Below are 24911 nucleotides of genomic sequence, written 5' to 3' on the forward strand. Positions count from 1 at the left end.
TGCTGAGGAAATGAAAAAACCCAGTGACATGACACTGCAAAGCGGGAATCTGTACGTGAATAAAATTGCTGAAAAACGAAGCTTCATGTAGTATTTTGCATGCAAGGCCAAGAAAATGGTAGAATTTTAGATAAAAGAAGGTGTAGAAAAGCTAGATATGGGACAAAATTGTAAAGTCGACTAAGATGTACTGAGAGTATAGGGCTGATATGTAATAATGTAGGCAGTTAGTAATAGTAGTCATGTTTTTTTAAAAAAAAAAAACCCAACTAGTTTAAAAACAGTGACTTTCTTTTATTTTGATGTTACAGTATAATATCATTTTTTTTTAAACTGAAGGTTCAGATTTTCTTCCTGAAACAGAAAATTTAAGGGGGTAAAAACCTAAATTTGATTGGACAAGAAATCGCTGCACTAGTCTGCTGCGCTGTATGGAGTAAACATATCTTTGCAAATGGTAGCAGAAAATCAATAAAAACAGACATTATAGGCCTTTATCTGCTCTTATCTGTAATTAAACTTGCAGCAGCGGCGGGAGTGCGCTGCTGTACGTCTGTGCATGTTTTTGTGTATTTTTGTGCATCTCTGTGAAAATGAATGAGGGGCTGGACCGGATGTAGGACAGGCCACCTTCAGATGGGTTTGGAGGAAATGTGGGGCTTTAACCGACAAACAATAGAGCTCCTGCAAATCCTGTTGCCTCAAGTCATTTTTATTGCGTCTCTGGAAACCGACGGAGTAGGGCAGCGTTTGTTGACAGGTTCATTTTACGCCCCCAGAAGGCCAGAAAGCGGCGAAAAAGTATAACTAAACCCACCGAGACCCCAGTGAATAATCTTCAGGTAAGTCTGACACTGACACTGGCTGCTAACGGGAACTGGCTAACTAGCTTAAGATAATAACGGGTACCTATTAACAAAGGATGGGGGGGAAAGTTGGCAGTGATTAGCAGCTAAAGAGTCAATCTAATAGACGCCATCCTGTCGCCATAAAACATTTTTTAGCCTCGCTGTGTGGATGTTGCTTATATAGCATGCTAGCTTGTACCGTTAGCACCTGTCTTTCCTGAGCTGCTCGGCTCATTTAGTCAAACCAGTGTTCACACATTTACTATCTCTATTGGCAGTAGCTAAGATAGTTGGGATGGCTTTTTCTTTAATGTCTTCTTCTGAGGGAATTGTGTGTGTGTGCCTGCAACTTTGAGTTCACAGAGCAGCTAGCTTAACGGCCGCAGCCGAGCCATGTGTGACAAAAGATAAGCCGTGTCAGTGGTGGGATTGAAGGGACCTGCTGGCTAGTTGGTCTCTGAGCATCTATCAGCCCAGGCATGCCGCATTTGGTGCATACAGACATCTTAAGCATTTGCATTCAGATACAGTAGGTAGGGCTGCAACACTTTGACACTAAGGTATGATATGCTAGAGTTCATGGTAAACTATGACTGGGTTCATTTTTCGTAGTTAAATGTTGCTGTACTGCACCCCCGCTCTGTCACGCTTTACGTCGTATGCGCCAGCTGGCTCCGAGTTGACCTGCGTACAGATCTCGTACGACTCTTGAGGTTACTAAAGTTCATTGAAGTCTGCGGCTGTTTTAACCCGTGCTAACTTTATTCTTGAACCTCACTTTTAACCAGCTGGACGAGCAGTGCGTGACAGGCAAGTAACTCCCAGCATTTTTATACCAGAACGGTGATTTTTTTTTTTTTTTTTTTTTTTTTTTTTTTTTTTTTTAAATCAAACCAGTGTTGATAATGTGACTGCTTGGTGCAAGAGACAGCTTGGTCTCATACGACTAAGAGTAAAACCAGAAGGGAAAAAGGGAAGTCCGTTAATAAAGCTTCACTTTTTTTATATTAAATATTGAATGGTAAAGTGTGCACGCACTGCTTCACACTGCCATATAGGGCCACTTGTTGGTGTTTATGCATGCCTTTAATTGACCTTGAGAGGAGGATATGTAGACTGGATCACTGCTGCTATTCATTATTTAGTAATTTTACAAGATCAATGAATCCTGTATAAGTCTTGAGCTGCCATTTATGTTTTTAAAGAGCAATAGTGCTCCAGGTCTTTAAGTTTTCCTTTGGACATTGACTGCCCCCCACCCCCCACCCCCCCCTTCTCAGTCCAGTCCTTGTACCTGATGATTTTCAGAGGAATTATATTTTTTGTTTTTGCTTTATAAGTCCCTTAACACTGACACAAATCATTTATGAATTTTTTCTTTTTTTTTTAAAAGGAACCTAAGGCTGGGGAAGAACCAGTGTTGTTTATTCTACTAAGTTGTTTTGTATAACAATTTTAAGTAGTATCTTTGGGCACTTTGTTACTAGAACAAGTTACACTTGTTTAGTTGATTCTACAAAAAATTTGTCAGCATGACCAATGATCCCAAACACGCTGACAATGCAGTAAAAGTCTATCTTCTACAAGCACCAGTGTCGTGTTATAGAAATTTTTAAAAGAATCACTAGTTCTGCACTAAAATGTAATGGATTTTCTTCCTTTTTAATGGAGGCAATGGTGCTTTTTGTTTAGATAGTGCAGGAGGTGAATGCCAGACTCGATTTGATTTCAGTGGGGGAAAAGGTGGATTTTAAAAAAGGGTAAAAACACTAGTTCCTAGGATTTAAGACAATGGTACAAAGAAACAAAAGGGAGAAATTCATGAATCCTACCAAAGATAACGACAGTAAGTCAATAAAAGAAGGCTGGGGTAGCTAGGTAAAATATAGCTCTGCCCACTGCTACAGTCAATGCTCAAAAAAACCCAGCACGATATCTCCACATCAGAGCCGTTGGACATCAGATCGGACTTTGTGCTAGGGAGCACAATCATTATCGTTATCAGACGATAGATGTCTTATATCAGGATATGAGATTTTGGTCATATCTCACAGCCCTATACCTAAAGGCATCGTTGACGTATATATATGCTATTAATAATTGAACCAGCTGTTGATCCAAAGTGCAGTGACTTGCTCGTTTACAAGTCGTAACCTATTGATCTCCTTTATCTAGTAATCAAGCATAGTATTGTCCTATTGGACTTTGAGACATGTGTTAAGACTTTATCTAAGCAGTGTCATCGGGGTGAACAATGTCAAACTTTTGTAGCATTCATTACCTGCATTCAGATTCAGCCTAGTGCATTCATACTCAAACTGTCTAAGAATTTCACATAACTCTCCCTGCTCTTACTAGTTGACCCTCTTTTTGTTAACCTTTGTAGTCTTATACAGAACAGTGAGGGGAGTAGCAGCATAATATTCCCACCTTTAAATGGTCTTGTGTTGAAGGACCTAATGTTTAAATGATCCAAGGCTCTTTACATCAGCCAGCTTTTCACCTAACCTCAGTGATAAACCCATATGTAGAAGCTTTGCATAAAATGTTTGACTAGATTTCCATAATGCTTGCTGTGATTATTGTAATACTGACACCATGCAAAGGTGAGATTGCTTTATTTTCATAGTTTTAAATGGTCCCAGATGGCTACACAGCCAATACACGTTAGTAGGATCATAGTTTGTTTTTTTTTCCACACATAAACAAACCAGTATAAATATGCTAATATGATCATGAGCTCAGCCGGCAGGTTCACATTTGGAGCCACATTTTTGGCAAATACAGCAGGTTGAGTTAACCTTTTAATCTTCCTTGCTGTATTATTATTATTATTATTATTATTATTATTATCATTATTCCAGCATATGCTCTTTCCTGTGCGTGCATGATCATAATTAAAGAAACTAAATGCACTTTAAGTGTTCTTTTAGCTGCCAAGAATTACATTTGTCTCTTGTGTAGTAAGTGTTGTGGCTTTAAAACACACTCAGTAGTGCTGTGCAGGGATTTAGAGCTCTTCATGCTTTGAAATATGAATGACCTTCATTGTCCAGCTATCACCATGTATTTTTATCTCCGTTGGTATTTGGCTTTAACACCCGGTGGTAAGACCCTAGAACTGTACTGTAACGTCAACCTACTCGCTTCAGCTATCACTTGACAGTTTATTTATGCCTCTGTCTGCTAGTTTGTCCGGACCACATTAACTGTGTGCAAGTATCCGAAGCCTTTGGTAACTTGCCCGCTAGCCCTGTGTGCTATCTTTGTGTGGGTGAGTAATGGAGATCTGTAGTAAATCCTTTCCTTACCCAAGGTACTGTCAAGGAAAGAGGATGCTGGCATGGCATATAATATCTCTATATTCAGGTTAGAGTTGCATATGAAATTAATGGGCAACCAGCTTTGACAGGTGGACAGACTTGTCATTGTGTAGACAGAATTGACTAAATGTTTTATTTTATATGAGTGCAGTTTACAGAGGTGTTTCATGCTAAGTCTCAGAAAGGATTGTCCATGATATCATTATTTTCACATGACTTGTGATCAACAGGTTTTTAGCTACTAAGCATGTCGCGATGTTAACTGCATCCATCTTTGAAAACTGTCTGTTGTCACTACCAACTTGTTACTGTTAACCGATTCAATAGCCTGAGATTGGTTGTTACAGCAATAAGTTATTGCTGATGTTTCACTGTTTGAAACAACATAAGCAATAGGTGATTATGTGCATTTGTTTGGGGGGGGGGGGGCACGGTGGTTAGCACTGTTGCCGCACAGCAAGAAGATCCCGAGTTCAATTCCAACATCAGGCCGGGGTCTTTCCGTGTGGAGTTTGCATGTTCTCCCCGTGTTTGCGTGGGTTCCCTCCGGGTACTCCGGCTTCCTCCCATCGTCCAAAGACATGCAGCTAGTGGGGATAGGTTAATTGGATAATCCAAATTGTCACTAGGTGTGAATGTGCGAATGAATGTCAGTGCGAATGGTTGTCTGTCCCTGTGTGTTAGCCCTGCGACAGACTGGCGACCTGTCCAGGGTGTACCCCGCCTCTCGCCCTATGACAGCTGGGATAGGCTCCAGCGCCCCCCGCGACCCTGAAAAGGATAAGCGGAAGCAAATGGATGGATGGATGGATGTTTGGGGGGGGGTCATTTGTTACAGATCCCATCAAAGAATTTTGTGCTTCCATCAAAGAATACCCACTAGGGCTGTAATAAATATACTTAACTAGTTGACTAGTTTTATTAAGTGGAATTTCAGTTAATCAAGCTTAAATATATATTGATTTGTTTTAACAAAATGACCAAAAAATACCAGAAAATTCATAGACGTCTGTTAAGTAAGGTAAATCAGACTCGTTGACAAATTGTGGTAACGCATATAGCCATCCTCTGAAGGGTCCATCTTTAGCCAGTAAAAAACCAATAAGAAAACACGACTAGATATTACATGAAGAGATTTTTCAAGGATATTGCTGATCATTTCTTTGAAACCATCACTTTCATGATGCAAGATGTTAGTAACGAGCAGCTTATGGCAAGGTGAATCACAATACAGTAAATTATGATTGGTTACTTTAGCGTAACAATGCTATTCTCTTTACTTCACTATGGTTGGGCAGAGACTAGGCCTTCTCTTTGTTAATGTTAATTGAATGTGACATATCCAGGGTACCCATAGCCTGCTAATCAGCACTAATCTGATACACTGGATTAGAGGATGGGAATGCTTGTAAGACACTGCAAACAGTATGTGTGACTCCTTCCTTTCTGAAGTGAGCTCTCTGTCCTTCTAGACTTCCTTCTAGTATTGTTTAGCCGAATCTGATAACAATTCATTGAGGTGTTTACTTTATGCAGATTTAAATGAAGATTTATGCTTTTTAATAACTCTTGAGTTCATGGGCGAGTTCATTGGTCCCTGGTAAACTCTTGTGCTGATTAGGTAGTTCCTCCTACAGGTTCTTGGGATCTGACTGTGTTCTCGCTGTCATCATCATAATCTCCCTCTTCCCTTCTGTGGGATTATTATGGCGACAAAGCAGGGCAGCTTGTGACTATCCTCTGCTATCTGCAGGCCCTTTCTTTGTTTTGTTTTTAGTATATATTTTTTCTGGCTGTGAACTGGTGGAATACCAGAAGCCAAAATGCTGAACCAGAGTGCTGTCATGATCTTCACTGGGATCTGTGGGGCGATGGTGTTCATGGCAATGGCCTACTATGTCTACTGGTAAGTTGAATGTGAGACAAGTGTTGTGTCCTGTTTCCCCAGCATATTAAGACGTTAATATGCTGCAATGGTACAACTTAATATGCATCCTACCATTTTTAGGTATATTTTCGTGACCGCCAAAAAGGTTTTGGCCTTCCACCAAAGGAATATTGTTAGCAAATGTGGGGCTTTTTTTCCCTTAAGCTTAAAATGTTTATCAGATAGCCAAAAAATAACAGGCAGTGCACAGACGTCTGTCAGGTCAGATCACTTGTGGTTACTTCACCCACCAAAGGCAAATTTAGTGCCAGGAAAAACCCAGGTGTTTGCTAGAGACTAGTAGCTGTTGAAGTCAAGCCTAGGCATTATTTGGCTGTTCCCTGCTGTAAGTGGAGCACAGACGTTTGAAAGCCAAAGTAAGTTTTTATAATTAAATGCTTTGATAGAGGAGCAGTTCCTGCCAAGATGTGGTTGAACTTTTCCATAATTTAACTAGTGTCTCTAAATGTACATTTCTCATTTTAAAGACTTATAGCAAGCAGCTGGTATAGAAGTTATATTCAGGTAATGTAGAGCAGCAGCAGCTGTCCAGCCTTAAGCAGCTTTAACACAGTCAGCAGTACTAATCTTTCCTCCAGGTTGTGTGGGCTTACAGGTGGGCCCATCACCTTCAGGGAGCTGGACATCCACCAGCTGTTTTTCCTCTGTTTTTCTGGATGTCTTGTATCACAGACCAACTTCAATTTCCAGAGTATTTCTATGTTAGTATGTTTGGTTTTTGCACAAAAACGTTTTGTTTGACTTAAATCTATGTTGGTGTTTTAAGCTCAGTATTGTTGAGATTCTCATCCTATTGAGGGAAAGGGTGAATGTGAGCATTAACCCTTTAAGACCTACCATAGAACCAAGGCCGCCAGAGCTTGCTTTATATTTTTACATGCTGTAGTGCCATTTTTGGGAGCATTTCAAGTTGCTATACATCAATACAACTGTTATAGCCCAAATTTTAATAATATGTATGCATTAAGTCCATAGTAACTACATAAATTGCAAAAAAGTGCAATAAACTACAAAAAAATTGAAAATCTTTTTAGGTTTTTTTTTTTTTTTTACTTGCATATATTTCTACTTGGAGAAATTTAAGAGGTTTATCCCTCAAAACTTTAAATACAAAAAAGTTGCAAAAAATAGTTTACAACAACAGGAAATTTATTTTGAGTGTCTTCATAGTTTTATTTTTGAGATACACTATTTTATATACAACAGAAAAAACGAAAAACAATCCTATGATGCAAATTTGCAAAGAAAACAGCATGTGCATCAAAATAAACTATTTTAAGCAGTGCAATTCGAGTTCTAAGCATCCCAGAAACTATTCAGAAAAGCATAAAGTCAAACATGACTTACAAAAACACCAGTATAGGCTTTTAAGGCCTACAAGTAAAAAACTACATTTTCCACGAAAATGACATCACTTCTGGTTTCGGGCAGGTAATGGCGGACATGCGATCATTCGCGCTGACGTCTATTTCAATGTGGGAAGTGTTACGAACAGCTGATCGGATCAGCAAATCGTGTTTCTGGAATATTATGTTTTTGTTCCTGCAAGAGCTTTTTATGCAATTTTTGCAAAGCTATATGTGGAAGGAAACCGTGACCTAGGACAAGCTGATGGCATAAGATGCAAGTACAACTCCTCCGGTTTCATATGCAAAAAAAAAATTATTGCGCTAGCTTACACGGTTCTGGTTCTACAGGGATTTAAAAATAGTTACGCAAAACGGAGCATGCCGGCTCCGACTGGCTTTAAAGGGTTAAAGCAGTAGTCTTAACACTGAACTACTTACCTAAATAGCTGACATCGAACACTGATCCAATCAGGCACTTGGCCGGTTCACCTGACAGAATGAGTTGCCTTGCCATGGTTTTATTGCAGTACCCAATACATTACAGTAGCCAACAGAAAAAAGTCCAAATGGAGTGAACTTATATGTTGTAGAGGACTCGTAGTCATCCTGTCTGTACAGGGAGTGCAGAATTATTAGGCAAGTTGTATTTTTGAGGAATAATTTTATTATTGAACAACAACCATGTTCTCAATGAACCCAAAAAACTCATTAATATCAAAGCTGAATGTTTTTGGAAGTAGTTTTTAGTTTGTTTTTAGTTTTAGCTATTTTAGGGGGATATCTGTGTGTGCAGGTGACTATTACTGTGCATAATTATTAGGCAACTTAACAAAAAACAAATATATACCCATTTCAATTATTTATTTTTACCAGTGAAAGCAATATAACATCTCCACATTCACAAATATACATTTCTGACATTCAAAAACAAAACAAAAACAAATCAGCGACCAATATAGCCACCTTTCTTTGCAAGGACACTCAAAAGCCTGCCATCCATGGATTCTGTCAGTGTTTTGATCTGTTCACCATCAACATTGCGTGCAGCAGCAACCACAGCCTCCCAGACACTGTTCAGAGAGGTGTACTGTTTTCCCTCCTTGTAAATCTCACATTTGATGATGGACCACAGGTTCTCAATGGGGTTCAGATCAGGTGAACAAGGTGGCCATGTCATTAGTTTTTCTTCTTTTATACCCTTTCTTGCCAGCCACGCTGTGGAGTACTTGGACGCGTGTGATGGAGCATTGTCCTGCATGAAAATCATGTTTTTCTTGAAGGATGCAGACTTCTTCCTGTACCACTGCTTGAAGAAGGTGTCTTCCAGAAACTGGCAGTAGGACTGGGAGTTGAGCTTGACTCCATCCTCAACCCGAAAAGGCCCCACAAGCTCATCTTTGATGATACCAGCCCAAACCAGTACTCCACCTCCACCTTGCTGGCGTCTGAGTCGGACTGGAGCTCTCTGCCCTTTACCAATCCAGCCACGGGCCCATCCATCTGGCCCATCAAGACTCACTCTCATTTCATCAGTCCATAAAACCTTAGAAAAACCAGTCTTGAGATATTTCTTGGCCCAGTCTTGACGTTTCAGCTTGTGTGTCTTGTTCAGTGGTGGTCGTCTTTCAGCCTTTCTTACCTTGGCCATGTCTCTGAGTATTGCACACCTTGTGCTTTTGGGCACTCCAGTGATGTTGCAGCTCTGAAATATGACCAAACTGGTGGCAAGTGGCATCTTGGCAACTGCACGCTTGACTTTTCTCAGTTCATGGGCAGTTATTTTGCGCCTTGGTTTTTCCACACGCTTCTTGCGACCCTGTTGACTATCGATGATCACGCTTCAGAAGCTTTGCAATTTTGAGACTGCTGCATCCCTCTGCAAGATATCTCACTATTTTTGACTTTTCTGAGCCCGTCAAGTCCTTCTTTTGACCCATTTTGCCAAAGGAAAGGACGTTGCCTAATAATTATGCACACCTGATATAGGGTGTTGATGTCATTAGACCACACCCCTTCTCATTACAGCGATGCACATCACCTAATATGCTTAATTGGTGGCTTTCGAGCCTATACAGCCGCAAGACAACATGCATGAAGAGGATGAAGTGGACAAAATACTCATTTGCCTAATAATTCTGCACTCCCTGTAATGCCTGATTTAGACTTCAGGCCTTTATAGAACCTATGATGTAACCTATGTGGCTGATGTTAATTACCTTGTGGCGGTGTCTTGGTGTTTAATATCCAGTGCTAGCTATGATAGATAAATAAATAAATGTGACTTTCTCTTTTTCAAATGTATTTGTCTCAAATGTTTCCACTTCTTTATACATTGTTTCACATCCGTTCCACTACTTTTAGCAATCTCCCTCCAAGAATCATGCTGACCTTTGTGGTCTTATATTGATGCTATGATTATTATACTGTATATAGAGACATTTTCACTGATTAATGTAAATCTGCAGTGCAAAAATAGCTAGAAATGTACAGAATGAATTGGTGGTTCCGCTCACAATAGTGAGCTGTGTTGATCTAACTTGTAGTTACATTTCCAGTGAGGTGCACGTCATCTGTAGATTTCTGTAGATTTCTCACTGAATACAGCCTTAAAAGACCAGGTTTCTTACCACAGAACACTGTATGATCATGGTGTTGTTTGAAAAAGAAATTTCACTGCACAAAGATGTTTGAAAAAAATGTAGAAACCATTTACTGTGTCAGCAGTACATGTCTTGTTTACTGGCATGTTTCAAGTCATCTCCTTAACATATTTGTAGAAGGTAAGTAAGATTTTTAGTGATCATCAAGGCTGTACAAGTTTATAACAGTTAATGCAGTTTAAAAAAGTCTCCCTTAAACCATCTTTGAACATTTAACTGGAACAGAATTAAAATAACACAATAGAAAAACACTTAGTGGCTACCAATGTTAAAACCAATTAATTGGCTCCATAAAAATGTTAAATAAAAACTGCATGGAAGTGAATGTGTAAATTATACAGTTTCACATGTTTAGCTTTAAAAAGATCTGCTTATGAGAAAAAGTTAGGGAGTTTCCTTTTCGTTTTTCTTTTTTTTGGCCAGTTAATTCTTAAATGTGCTGTGTGCCTTTTGATTGCTGGTGTGTAAAATTGAGTTTGTCCTGTGAATCATGGCCGAGAGTTGGAGTTGAGTGAAAGTTTGAGGTGACTCAGTTTGATTCCAGCGCTGCACGGGGAACATCTGCTGTGTGTGGAGTAAAACTGGGACAAAGTTCACGATGTGTGTAGAAGTAACTCGCCTGAGCTAACATGCACACACACTCATAGTCGCTGCGGGTTGCCAATGCAAATTAAGGTTGGGGAACTTCTCCATCGGCAGCTTGTGGCCAAACATTACAATCAGCTGCTATCAGTGTGCAAAGTTAAATCTTCCAAGAAAAGGTTAAGGTGTTTAGCTGTAAAAACATTAACAAAAGTCTCACTGATTTGGCTTGTAAGCCTAGGTTTTTTTAATTTTTTTTTTTTTTTTTTTTTTTTTTTTTAAACATGGACTCACTATTTTACATTTAAAAAAAAAAAAAAAAAAAAAAAACAGTTTTCATTTGTTCAATTATAAAATTAGCAGTTAGAAGTTAAAACAGAGAAATAAAAATAATCGTATAAAAATCTTTCGTGCTTTTAATTTGACTGACAGTCACAGGTAAGGTATAAACTTAAAGCTTGAATTGCAGTTTATCAGTAAGCCTATTATAAACTACTTGTGTAGTTGCTATTAATGCTTCGTGACAACTTATTCTGGACTTCCTCATTAACCACAGTGTTTCTTAACCCATCTCAGCCATAAGACAAATGTGCAGTATTTAACTTCACCCTCCCTATCATGCTATATGCATGACCAAAGGTCACATCTGTAACATAATGCAGAGTTAGTGCATGCTTGGAAAAGTTTAGGGTGATTTCATGTCCAGAGATTTGTAAACACGTTTATGTTGATGGTCTGACGGGACTGAACCAAACTTCTGCAGGTGTGCATTTAAGATTTAATTTTTCTTTACACCCAGACTGCTAAATTGATATATATGGTTGCAGTGTGTGAGAGAGTGAGTGCACCAGATAAGACTTGTTGCCTACTAGGGCTGCCACAAACGATTATTTTGATAGTCGACTAGTCACCGATTATTTTTGCGATTAGTCGACTAATCACATCATGCATCCATTGGATGTACAGCATACAGCTTATTGCACCAGCATGCATCTGCTCTTATATAACTATCATTAGCTTACAGCTTTAAGTGTTTAAGGTCTGTGCTAACTAAAAATAAAGACAAGATGATAGTTTATTAAATTTTAATGAAATTTGCAGATTGTTTCGGTGAAGTTTAATAAACTCCTTGCTATCTAAAATATAACGGGACACCGGAGTATATTCTCGAGCATCTCACACTTCTGATAATCAGTTGTCTGCTTGACGTTTATTCAGCGGTGTAAAAACTATAACTTTAATCTCAGCCAAACCGATTTACTCAGGAACAAATAAAATACAAAAAAAAAGCCAAACAATAACATTTTTAAGTTATCTAAGTGACTTGTATATGTTTAACCTGAGTAGCGAAAGACGGGGGTGGGTTTGAAAACGATTTGCCGGGAGTCCGGTGTTCTCGCGGGCTGTAGTGAGCCTTGCCCCCGGCTAGCTATCGAGCTAGTGGGTAACAGACGTCTCCGAAAACGTCAGAGCGCTTTTGAAAATATGTGGTGTCTTGATCAACTGAGCAGATATTTGAGGTTTACACAGTTACATTCTCGCTTGAAAATATGTTAAACGTTTATTTTGTGACCCAGAAAGAATAATAAGAATAATATTAAAACTAACTAGCTGCCGCCATTGTTGGAAACTGAGCTGGGCCGCGCTATGAATTCTGGGACAGAGCTACTTCTTCTTCTTCGGAGTTTAACGGCAGCTGGCATCCTTGTACATGCAGTGTGCTGCCATCTTCTGTTTCAGTCCGTTATTACACTCTTAAATTCTACTTATTCCTGCGTCTTTTGTGATCTTACAAAGCTTCAAACGACGCGTCGACTATTAAATCAGTCGTCGACGACTTTGATAGTCGACGTAATCGTGACTAGTCGACTAATCGTGGCAGCCCTATTGCCTACACACTGTAATCTAGGTTTGTGTCCGCAATATGGTTGTATGAAAAACTGGTTGGGTTGCTCTTCACTGTGATGGTCGTTGAAGAAGTCTGTTGCAGTCTTGGAAAAGGGCTAATGCAGTAGATTGGGTTACTTCATAATTTTGCCTCTTTTATTACAGTTGTATAATTTGTTGTAATTGATAAAGTACTCAATTTAGAATATAGTTTGTTAGCCCTCTTAACTGATTCACACGTTGTCTTCAGTCTGCGTTATTTGTGAAGGATGGGTACTGGTTACTAGAGATGGACCGATCCGATATTACATATCGGTCCGATACTGACGTAAATTACTGGATCGGATATCGGAGAGAAATAAAAAATGTAATCCGATCCATTAAATATCAAAAAAGCACCTCACAAAACTTGCGACATGGCGTAACTCGGCTCATAACCGTAGCACGTGGGAGCAGTGTGCTCACGTGATAGAGCGGCTGTGTGTATTTGTAGCCTCGCTACCAAACCAGCATTTCATTTCCGATGAAGTTATCCCAGAGAGAAGTAAAGCAAGTGTGTAAGTTCATCTCTGAATGTTTGTAAAGCATTCCCACGTTAAGCTTAACAACCGATATATGGAGCGACTGCCTCTCTCCCTCCCTCTCCTGCTGCTACTTCAATCACGAAACTGCTTAATGATCAGCTGATCGGCTTTTCTGTCGCGAGTCCGTCTGTCTTCTTTGTTTTTGGCCCACTTTGCACCAGAAAGAGGAAACTGAATAACAGCAGCACATTTAAGCTTGATAATCTGTTGTTAGAATTTATTTAATATTACTTTCTACACCAGGATCTTTTTCTATGTAGCTGACGGCTGGTAACTGTGCAGGGGCGGATCTAGCAAAGTTTAGCCAGGGGGGCCGATAGGGCATTAACAGGGAAAAGGGGGCACAAAGACATACTTTTCTTTCTTATTCTCATTTAAAATGTCTAGCTTTTAATAAACAATTATCTGAATCTTACACCCAAAGTTTTAATCTTATGTAAAATATATAGAAGTCCATTACTGTATATAGTAACTGTTAAGTCTAATATACCCTAGTAAGCTAGTACTTTTTCCTTTGGGAAGGTACCATCTGTGCAGTCTGCAAGTCTGCAAAGATGTTGAATCTATTTAATTATTCTTGAAAAATAATTTATTTCTGTGCATTTTTTTTTCACGCTGCATCAAATTAAAGTTGATTAAGTCAATTAAGCATCATGAGGTGGGGGGTGGTTCCCTATTTTTTATTTTTTATTTATTTATTTTTTTTTTTTCTGGGAGTTTGCAACCCTATTAGTTAGGTTGCTTAATATTTCTGCTAAGTACTCTTTAAAATACCAGAATAGGGAGGATGGAGTAGGTTTAAGTTTATTAGATTGATCAGTATTGCTGAACTATGAAATATTTTGGGTGCAGTGTATTTTTTACATACAGGTATAACAGAATAGCTTTAGTGTTGTTGTTTATTTAAACTTGAGTATGAACTTATACAAAATGCAGCAAGATATTAAAAAAAACAGTTTTATTGATTAAAAAACACTATATCGGATTCATATCGGTATCGGCCGATATCCAAATTTATGATATCGGTATCGGACATAAAACAGTGGCATCGTGCCATCTCTACTGGTTACACATGCTGTGTATATTTAATGGGAACAAGAAACAAGTCGTTTCGGATAACATGTTGAAGACTGTGGTTGAAGACTGTTGTCATTTGGACGCTCACCAAGCACACAGTGTTTGCTTGTCCCTTGTTCAGCATGCAGGCAGACAGTACACAGCTTCCCTTTTTGCTTGTTTTCTGACACAGTTATGTTAGTTTATGCAGTTGAAAACTCATGTGGATGTTGCTGGCACAAATAGTTATGTTTGTGAAAAAACAACTTTAGTTTTCATAATGAGAAGAGTTTTACTTTTACTTCTGCTGAATTAATTCCTTCAAGTTCACTACTTGATTCCTGATTAACTTCAGTTATACACTGGAATTATTTATTCAATTATTTTCCATTGTATCTTTAGAAAGTTTTGTTAGTTTTATTTGGTTCTATATGTTTACATTTAATTTAACTTGCCTTATATGAGGTAGCACTGGAGGTAGAGGATTGCAAGGTTGGTGGTTTGATCCCTGCTCCAGTCTGCATGCCAAATATCCTTGTGCAAGATACTAACCCTAAGTTGCTCTCAGAGTGTGACTGTGTGAATGTTAGAAAGCACAAAAGTGCTTGTGTGACTAGGTGAATGAGGCAAGTTGTGTAAAGCGCTTTAAGTGCTCAGAGTGGAAAAGCGCTATGTAACAGAACATCTGGTAGCACACAGATTAATGTATTTACATCTTCTGTGAATAATACTGAGTTCAATTCATTTTCATCAACTGGTTATGTGTATTCATAAAGACTTGCATACAGCAGCTCAGAGCTAACTATCGTGCCCTAACCTCAGGGCAATCAGATGTTCCCACTTCATCTACTGGAGGAAAATGGAGAAGGTACAAGAAAATCACAAGCCCAGACAGGACTCAGTAACCCGGGCCTCTGTGTGGGCTTCTGGCTCGTAAACTTAAATTATGTTCAATTGAAGTTGATGATGTCTTCAAAACGCTGACTACTTTATCATTTTTATTTGATTCACCATAGAAGAAGAGATTTGAAGCTGTCAGTTAAGTTTTATTTGGTTAAAACATTTTTTAAGATGTTCTCTATTGAAATATTTGTTTTGCATTTAAGGTTCCTGTCTAAAATTTTGAAATTTGAGGGCTATGCAGCTTTGTACTCATGTGACTGTTGCTGAAAATTCATCCATGATGATGACAATATCAGCTCATCTTTGACATCAATTATGTAAGAATAGTGACACGTTACTTTGCAAGACTTGTCCTAAAGTGGTTCACATGCATATTGGCATACTGCACAAGCTCTGTGATACATACATCCACGTAGATGCAATTTTTGAAGCTACATCCAGTGTCGAAACTTGTCTGTAAAGGCTATGAAACCTTGGTCAGTCAGGTTTCATAGCCTTCCCCTTTTGATTCGCCTTTCACCCACACTGAAGAACAATATATGTCTCTGGCCTCCTTATGTTATTAGCTAAAATAATTTATCCTGTTTGAAACGGGCACTATACATTTATTAAATTCTGCTGTAATGGCTCTGCAGTCTAGCCCGACTCCTATCACTGTTGCCTGAGCCTATCCTCTGCTGTTGTTCACAGGTCTGTGGTGCTGGCAGAAGGGCCGTGTAAACGGGGCTTGTAAAAGGACTCCACCGTGGTAAGAGTCACTATTGCCCTTTTGAACATCTTAAAGCATGTTTGCCTGAGGATCACCTGACACAAACACCTGATAACCTTGTGTTTACACTGATCTGTTCCTTATTTAGTACCCTGCATGTCTTTTTTCCTTTTGCACTCACTGTGCTCACCTTCTTTTTCTGCTCCCTCCTCAGGTTGGTCGTAGTGTATAGAGAGGAGCCCACTCAGCCCTCCAGGCTCCTCAGCCATGGCTCTGCTGGCCTACCTGAAGAGCCTGTTCATCTTGCAGTTGCTGATGGGCTTTGTGTTTGTGGTGAGCGGCCTCATTATAAACTTCATTCAGCTGTGCACCTGCATCCTTTGGCCGATCAACAGGCAGCTCTATCGCAGAATCAACTGCCGGCTCTCCTACTCCCTCTGGAGCCGTGAGTATAGATGATTCTCATGTGTTGCTGCAGGTTTATGTAGAAATGCTAATTGTCTTTTAAATATGTAAACGAGAAAAGGTGTTAAGTGTTGATTCTGAAATTCACAGATTGCAAATAATTACAAATCTGGCAATAGTGTCACATACAATGAGCTGTGTTTGGGCCATCTGTTGGATATTATGCTGTGTCTACATAGAAAGGGTTTCAGCTGCATTTTCCACTTGAATGTTTGAAACACTTTCTGTGTAGAAGGGCTTTATATTCAGTCTCCTTTTAGCTAAATTAAATGAGTCCTAAGCAGCTACAGCCTCCACAATTTTCACCAGTTACTCATTAAAATTGTCTGTCAGCTGCTTACTAAAGTCAGCTTTTTGCTGTTAATGACTTCAGCTGCTTTTATTAACCCTATGACAGACATTAAATGTGCTCCAGAGTAATTATCTAAAATTACACGAATCCTAAATGCACAAAGATTTGCTGATAATTCTCTGCAGGGTTGGTAGAGACTGTTTTGAGGGATTAATATAAATATAATGTAACACAAATATACTTCCATTTAGTACATTGTGTTGTTTACACTGAAAATGGTCCAAGTGATGAATTTTCTCCTCTAACTTTCTAATGTTCCCGCTGCGTCATCGTCACTGTGCAGAGCTGGTGATGCTGCTGGAGTGGTGGTCGGGCACAGAATGCACCCTATACACCGATCAGGCTACGGTGGACAAGTTTGGCAAGGAGCATGTCATCATCATCCTCAACCACAACTTTGAGATTGACTTTCTGTGTGGATGGACCATGTGTGAAAGATATGGCGTTTTAGGGGTCAGTTGAGCACCACACTTTAAATGATTAACATTTATCAACATTATTTGCTTTTGTCTTAAGAGAGAAGTCAGAGTTGTATAAAAATGTCTTTCCTCCTACTTTAGAGTTCAAAAGTGCTAGCCAAACATGAGCTCCTGAAGGTCCCTCTAATTGGCTGGACGTGGTACTTTCTAGAAATTGTTTTCTGCAAAAGAAAGTGGGAAGAGGACCGAAACACTGTCTTCAAAGGCCTAGACAGGCTCAAAGACTATCCTGAATATATGTGGGTAGGTACAGTCACAGTTTGTCCGTCGCCTGGACTGTGGTTTAGGTGTAAAAGTTCATCTTACAGACAAATACTTGTCTCAATTGCAACCCAGTTGCTCAATCAAGATTGTGAAATATCCTCTTCGAGTTGCAGTGGATTGTTGCTGATTTCAAGATACATAGGTGTTGTGATTCTAACAGTTCAGACAAGGTTGTAAATTCTTTTAAGTTAAACCAGTCGTAGCATCAACTGTCACCTGCAAATTGAGTAATCACTGCACAGCCAAACTAAGATAAGATGGAACATACATAACAAAACATTTTTAGACTTTTAAAGAGAATGATCTATAATTTATCTGATGCTGTAGTTTCTTCCCTTTGCCCCAGTTTCTCTTTCTACCGAATTTATCTTGGCAGTGATACACGAATAGTTCTGAGTACAGCAGCGTTATTTGAAGGGCCTCAACATGAGTTTGTATGTTTGTTTGTTTTCTGTCAGACATCATGAACACAAGTATCCACTGTGCGTAAACAGACTGAATAGACATTCATTATGCTTCAGACCACAAATGCCTCTTTTGTCTTTAAAATAAATAAATAAAAACGTACATTTTCTCTACATCCATCATGTTTTACCTGGTGACAGCTTAGGCCTAGAGTAAAAAGCAGGATTTGGGTTTAGCAAGGAATTCCACGTTTTCTTTTGTTTGTTTTTTTTGTTTTTTCTGTATTTCCATGGTTTGGGTGGTTTTGGTAAATGCAGAAGGTCCTGCTTGTGCAGAGCCACTCTGTGGCTTCCTTAACGACCATGAATTAGCGATACAGTTGAGGAAACAAATGCCTTCCTTGTTTCATCTTCAAATTACTTTTGTTGTTTGATATGGCTTTGTATAGCTACAGCTTGGTGATGTGAAATAAAATTTGCAAATCAGCCAATAAGTATTAATTATCTTTGTTTTTTACCTGGCTCTTCACACCGTTTAACACTGTCAGGGTTGTAGCTGAAAGAAAATTGTCTTACACAATGTAGTAATTGCAGTCAGATCTGCGACTGCCTTCATTAAGGAGGAATGCTATTGACAAGTCTATAAACTTGTAAAGATCTAATGTTTTCAACTGCATCTACTGTAATACTGGCTGCAGTAACATAGCTGCACATAGCTGCAGTTTGCTGTTAGCTATGATGATTATCTTGTGCCAAAAACTGCACGTTTTTAATGGACAGATTCAGAAAACCCAGACTGACACAACAAGTTGATGGCACAAACGGGTATCCTGAGTTGACTGTATTTTTGCGTACTGTTAAATTGAGTTGACCTTGATTTGTACTTCACCTAACAGAAGTAGGGTAGTGGATGGGTCAGGATAAAAGAGGTCACCTTAAGCTGGAGATTTTGTTTTTTTCATTTTGTTAAGTGTGTGTGTGTGTGTGTGTGTGTGTGTGTGTGTGTGTGTGTTTTAACACAACTCTTCCTCCTTTTTCTCTACAGTTTCTGCTGTACTGCGAGGGCACCCGCTTTACAGAGAAAAAGCACCAAATCAGTATGCAGGTTGCAGAGAATAAAGGCCTGCCCATACTCAAATATCACCTATTACCCCGAACCAAAGGATTCACCACCACACTGCAGTGTCTTAAGGGCACAGGTGGAATTCACGCGCAAGTCACACAAAAACAATATTCAGAGCATTTCTTTTATTTTGTATTTTGCTTACAGCCTGCTCTTCTTTCTCTCAACAGTAACTGCTGTGTATGATGTGACTCTGAATTTCAAAGACAACCAGACTCCCACCCTCCTGGGCATTGTCAATGGCAAGAAGTACAAAGCTGATATGTCTGTAAGGTAAGCACCGCTGATGCCCGCTCTCTACTTTTGAACAATCACTTTTTGTAATAAGGCACTGCACTCTCAGCTGTTTCTTCAAGTAAACTAGAATAAATGAGTTTTAAGCATTTTGGCCTCCTCCCAACTGCATTTTGTCCTGTAATAATCAAAGAGGCACTGAGACTGGCTAGACTCCAGGACATTAGCTTTAATGGCCAGGGTGCTCCCCTGAGCTCGGAGCTTGTTATAGACAGACAGATTGGAGCACTAGTGTGATTTTACTTAAATAAAGCTGAAAGCAGGAGGGTGGTGGACACTTTGTTTTTAGTTTCAAGGTCAGGTTGACTGAAGATGGGTAAAAATACTGGGTATTTTAGTGACCTGAAATCACTTAGTATGATAATGTTCTTGTATCAGACGGAATTGTGTTTGGGAAGAGGGAGGCACCTGGTGGCAAGAAGCTGCTACTACAGACCAAATGTCTTTGAGGGTTTTTTTTCTCTCTCTCGTGTGTGTGTGTGTGTGTGTGTGTGCGTGTGCGCGCGCAAACTGCTCAGCAGATATGTTTAAGTTTTTGAATTAACCTGATAGGGTTGTTTAAAAAGTGCCTGAGTGCTGTTTATGTGAATTTATCTCGACAGTGATTATTTTGGTGTGGCTGGCTATGATTGTGGTTTGCTTTTTGTTGTGTAGTGGCCTTCAGACACACATTAGCTGCCTGTCATTCCATCAACCAGAATCACGAGCAAAATAATTAACAGGTGGAAAAGGAACAAAACTGGAAAACAAACACATTTTTTGTGCCATTAATAATATTCTTTCCAATGAAACCTGATGGACTATAAAGGTCACAGCACTCTACATATTTTTATCTCCTGCTTCTCTATTTCAGTTCAATTTAATACTTTTTGCTTTGTCCATTCCTCTGCAAAATGCTGCGTAAATTAGCAAGGTCTTTTTGAAGTGGTCAACTCTAGCTGCAGGATATCGTCTCATTCATAACTTTATTCATTATGTGCCTGTTTCCAAATATTGAGACACTGAAGGTAAACTGTATCTGCTTCCAATGGTTATTTGCTGTTTTACATCCAGGCGGTTTTCTGTGGAGGATATACCAGACGATGAGCAGGAGTGTGCCAACTGGCTACACAAGCTGTACCAGGAGAAGGTAATCTCACATTAAAGACTCCTAAAATGCCAGATTACTGTTAATTTGAGTAACAGCTTTGTTGTTTTGGGGATATGGGGGGAGGGGGGGTTAGTACCCAGTGTCATGGAAATTTTCCTTCCACTTCCCATTGTTGCTGAAAGAATTCACTGACAAGTTTTTTTTTCTCCAATTTGATATCATGATATCAAGTCCAATCTATTTCCTCCCCCCCCCCCCCCCCCCAAACATTAACAACTCTTGAACTCGTTAACGTCATTAAGCTACAGGAGGTACACTCAGACACCATAACCTGTGGATACTGAGCAGGTGACAAATTAAAGGATAAACGAAAGTATCTTAATTAGGTGTTGGGTCATGAGAACTCGTCTCAGACTAAAGTGTGGTAAATTCCATCCTTCCAAGAGACATTACCTCAGTAGGTGTTTTGAAGATCGTAGTGAAAAACTGCTCTCTTACTTTGTATGTCAAAAACACAGTTTGTGACTCTGAAGGCCACATAACTGAAGCCATGTTTACACTCATAAAACCATTCATTATCCCATAATTTTGCCTGTTGATAGTATTGATATCCTGAAAAAGACGTTTCTTATGCAGGATGTGAAAATAAAGGTGGTGACGACCCTTAGAACTATGTACCATATCAACACACTGCCCCCCACAGCATGACTAGGGTCCATTTGTTTTTTATTTTCTCCTAGAATTCGTATCCTGATCTTTATTTTATTTTTAATCAGATGTCGAATTTATCAGCAGTTCCTGTCGTTTCAAATCAAATTAAGCACAAAGGTAACCACTTTCTTTCCCAACTCCCAGGATGCTTTACAGGAAATGTACAATAAGGAAGGCAAGTTCCCGGGACCCACAATTATCCCACCGCGCAGGCTGTGGACGCTGCTCAACTTCCTGTTTTGGGCAACACTGCTGCTTTCACCACTCATCAATTTTGCCTGCGGAGTGGTCGTCAGTGGCTCCCCTCTCCTCATTATTGGCTTTATACTCTTCCTCATCGTAGGTAGGTCAAACCTTACCTTTTAGACAGTTTGCCGCTCAACACCTCTTAGTATTTTGCACTTTTCAAGGTTCTTTTTTGGCACTAATTGTACTTGCAAAAAGAGTAAAGTCTAAGTTCTTTAGCTCCTGTGGTTTTGGGTATTTGACTGTTTTGAAGTTGGTCAGTCATGGATGTATAATTCAACCAGTCACCTGCGCAGAATGAAAACTGATGTAGCTTGTTTCATTTAAAGCTCGTGAGGTTTTTTTTCCTGACCTGTTGTGTTCTTTCCCCCCCCTTCTCCTTTGTTCTCTCTACAGCCTCTATAGCGATCCGCCGCCTCATAGGGGTCACTGAGGTGAAGAAAACAGGTTCCAGTTACGGCAACCAAGAGGCCAAGAAACAAAACTAAAGTGTCACTCCCTCCTGTGAATGGCCGTTCCTGTTGGCCACCCTGCGGTGTCTCACCCCATCCCAACTCCATTCTCCTCCTACTGTCGAGTCAGTTGGTAGGCTGGGGAGGAGTCCCAGCTGTGAAAACATTATAGAAGCCAGACCTAACATTTCTAGTGGCACTAGGGTGAGGGAGTATAGAGGGTCTGGGGTCCAAGTTCTCTGGTGTATCACAGATTATAACGAGGGGGAGATGCAGCACTGTATTCTCCTGCATCTTTCTAAATCCAGTTAGCCACCACCTCCACCTCAATCCAGATCCCATTAAATCTCAGTAACACCCAACATTAAGCTTCTAACATGTCTGAGCTCACATGGACTACCACTTCCTACCTCGTTTTCCTGTCACAGTCATCAGCCAATGGGTAGTGGGTGACACGCTGTTTCTTTTTTGTCCACAGAACACGAGCCGATACATATTTCTAATCTCTAACCTCCATCCCAGCGGAGGCGCATTTCCACAACAGCAGTGTGTAACATACAGGACGTCTCCCTCCCTTTTCTCACTGAGTGGGACTTGTAATGGGAATCGGTGCCTTGAGGCCCAGCCTGGTTTTCCTTAACAGGGTCAACTTCACCCAAAATCATGCAGAATTTACCAGTTTTAGCTGTATATAGCCAGCCACATACTTAAGGTTCTTATATGCCTTTGAGCACAACTATACCAGTACAGTGAAGGTGAAAAAGTTTTTTTTTTTCTCCCCTTGTAATTTGTAATTATTTTGACACAAACAATGCGATACAGTTCACCTTGATTGTACTGGGATAGCAACAGACGTGCGTGGGCGGAGAATCAAAATTCCACATCATTTTTAGTGGTGTACATGTGGTAAAATCACAGTTTCATCTTACTGCTGTGATCATGATGTTCTGACCCCTTTTACATCCTGGTTTGGAAAGGCTGGTGTCAAACTTACATCAAGGGCTCTGAATGTGAAAACTGTCCTTATCAAGGATACCTACCATCTGTTACAGGTCTCATTTGTACCCCTCAGAACCCAAACCCACAGACACGTTTCAGTTTTTGTTTTCTGTCTTTTTACATTTCCTAGCTTGCATACATGTTCTCATTCATTTTCAATTGACCTCCTAAATGTGATGTTAATTGAACCAAACACTGGCAAGGTTCAACATGCCACCCACGCCGATTACCAGTCATGACTCACCTGTCAGTGGAGCCAGAATCCAGGAAAAGGTCACCAACATGTAGCCACACATCTGATAGCATATTGATTTGCTCTCCTGATATTTAGACTGTAGTATTGATATTTTAACCTTTGCCTTAAGTCAGGCTTGCTCAGGCAAGGGATTGCTTATCCGCCACCCCTTTAAAACAAGCACCAACATCTCACTTGCGTCTCCACCCTCTCTCCCTCCCTCCCATTGCAGTGATGCATGGTGGAGCAGCATGCATTTGTTTGGTTTGATCCCCCAAACTGAGTAAACAACTTAAAAGTCCAGTTTTTGTTTTTTTTGTTTGTTTGTTTGTTTGTTTTTAAAGGCATCCTGTGTACATCAGTTAAAGACAGCTACTTAAGCACATAGTTCTGGATTTTAGCATCCCAAACATGACTGCTTGTAGTTGTATCTCAGATTATCTGTTGGCTGCTACAGTACAGTACAGTTTTTGAGCCATGTTTCGAGGTCCAACATAAAAGCTAATGGTAGAAAAAGATGGGGAGGGGGTATTTTTATGTTGTGCGCTCTCCTTACCTTCCCGTGCCACATGTAGTGTTTATCCTACCTTTTTTTTTTTTTTTTTATAATCATAATGTCTCAGCAGCTAAATGTCCTTTACCTCCCTTTTTCTTTAGTTAACTACAGATTTCATGCAAGCCTTAATTAGTGCTGCTTATGTTTTTGTGTGAAAACAGACGCTAACCGCTGTGGTAGTGAAGGACTGAAAGTTTTTGTTTAAGTACATAAACATATGTACTAGTAGAGCTGGGAGGTTGGCATGGATGTAGTCAGCTCTTGTGAGGAAACCTGTTTTTAATTAATCCACATTTTTACACAGAGATACTTTGAGATTACTTTAAATATTTGTAAAAGCTTTAGGATCCTCACTTGTCTCTTCTATTTTCCATCAAATCAAAACCAACAACCGGATAGAAATTCATCAAATCCTCTTATTTAGTATGAATCAGGTTCTTAAGCAGAAGACGCTGCTGAGAAGTGCAAACCAGTATTTGCAAAAACGTTTAACACTGGATGCTTTTTTTTATTATTCAGTAAAGAAATATTACAAATGTCTTTTTTTTTCCCTCCCCATTTCCTTAATTCCTAAATACGATCAAATGTGACGTTAAAATTTACAACACTAGATTAGCTGCACGATTTTCTGAAATCTCAAAGATAATCCAGTTAGTGGAACCTCTCGCCTCAGCTTTTGTTTTGTTTTCTACAGCTGTTTTTATGTTTTCTTCAATTTTAAACACTTGAGAATATTAAAGGATTTAATCACAAAGCAACTCCTACTCCTTTGATTTATTTGGATTTGTGTGAGTTTCTCTGTGCATGCAGCACTTCAGGTGAAAGGAACTCAGTTTTGACACCATAGACGACGGGAGGGGTCCACTAGAGTCAACACAGGGATCTGATTTAACCATTTCCACCTTCCATCACTTCTCCATAAGAACTTTCACACAGGCATCCATCCACCGTAATTCATCATAACACATCCACAATTTTCATTTGACATGCAGTATTAAGTGACACAAGTGTGACATAATGAGGACTGTGTAAACTGAACATATGTATATAACACAAATGATGAATGTCATGCTCACCTTTAGATATTGTAGAGATGTATTTAGCTGCTCTTTAGACCTTTTGAATGACACATTAACAATCGGATGTCCAAGGTGTGACGGGATATCGAGTCTGTATAAATATGTACATAATGTAAATGATGACTATGAGATGCTCAGCTTTAGAAAAGGTATAGATGCACCACAAGTTTATCTTACTAAACTGTGAAGAAAATGCTACAGCAGATGAAGATTTAAACCCAGCTGTCCTGGGTGCAGTTTACAAAATTATCTGCAAAGGTCACACTCAACACTCTGGAGCTGTAAATAGCATCAGCGATGCCTCACTTCTAAT

At 39.5% G+C, this 24911-nt stretch overlaps 1 protein-coding gene across 3 annotated transcripts; it reads left to right on the forward strand.

The window, feature by feature from the left end:
* Nucleotides 1-455: 455 nt before the first annotated feature.
* Nucleotides 456-24277, forward strand: agpat3 (1-acylglycerol-3-phosphate O-acyltransferase 3). 3 transcript variants are annotated; one of them, XM_084907789.1, is made up of 10 exons: nt 456-842; nt 15831-15888; nt 16064-16294; nt 16950-17119; nt 17227-17388; nt 18859-19012; nt 19107-19209; nt 20284-20359; nt 21176-21374; nt 21674-24277. In XM_084907789.1, the coding sequence occupies exons 3-10, from the start codon at nt 16117-16119 to the stop codon at nt 21763-21765; spliced, it is 1134 nt and encodes a 377-aa protein (XP_084763915.1). In that variant the 5' UTR covers nt 456-842; nt 15831-15888; nt 16064-16116; the 3' UTR covers nt 21766-24277. The 3 variants fall into 3 exon arrangements, with proteins under 3 accessions (XP_084763915.1, XP_084763917.1, XP_084763916.1); XM_084907791.1 differs by lacking the exon at nt 456-842 and adding an exon at nt 1544-1658; XM_084907790.1 differs by lacking the exon at nt 456-842 and adding an exon at nt 5588-6077.
* Nucleotides 24278-24911: the final 634 nt, after the last annotated feature.

The sequence above is a fragment of the Perissodus microlepis genome, chromosome 16, assembly GCF_051167445.1.
Source record: "Perissodus microlepis isolate ML-2025 ecotype Zambia chromosome 16, ASM5116744v1, whole genome shotgun sequence".
Taxonomy (NCBI): Eukaryota; Metazoa; Chordata; class Actinopteri; order Cichliformes; family Cichlidae; genus Perissodus; species Perissodus microlepis.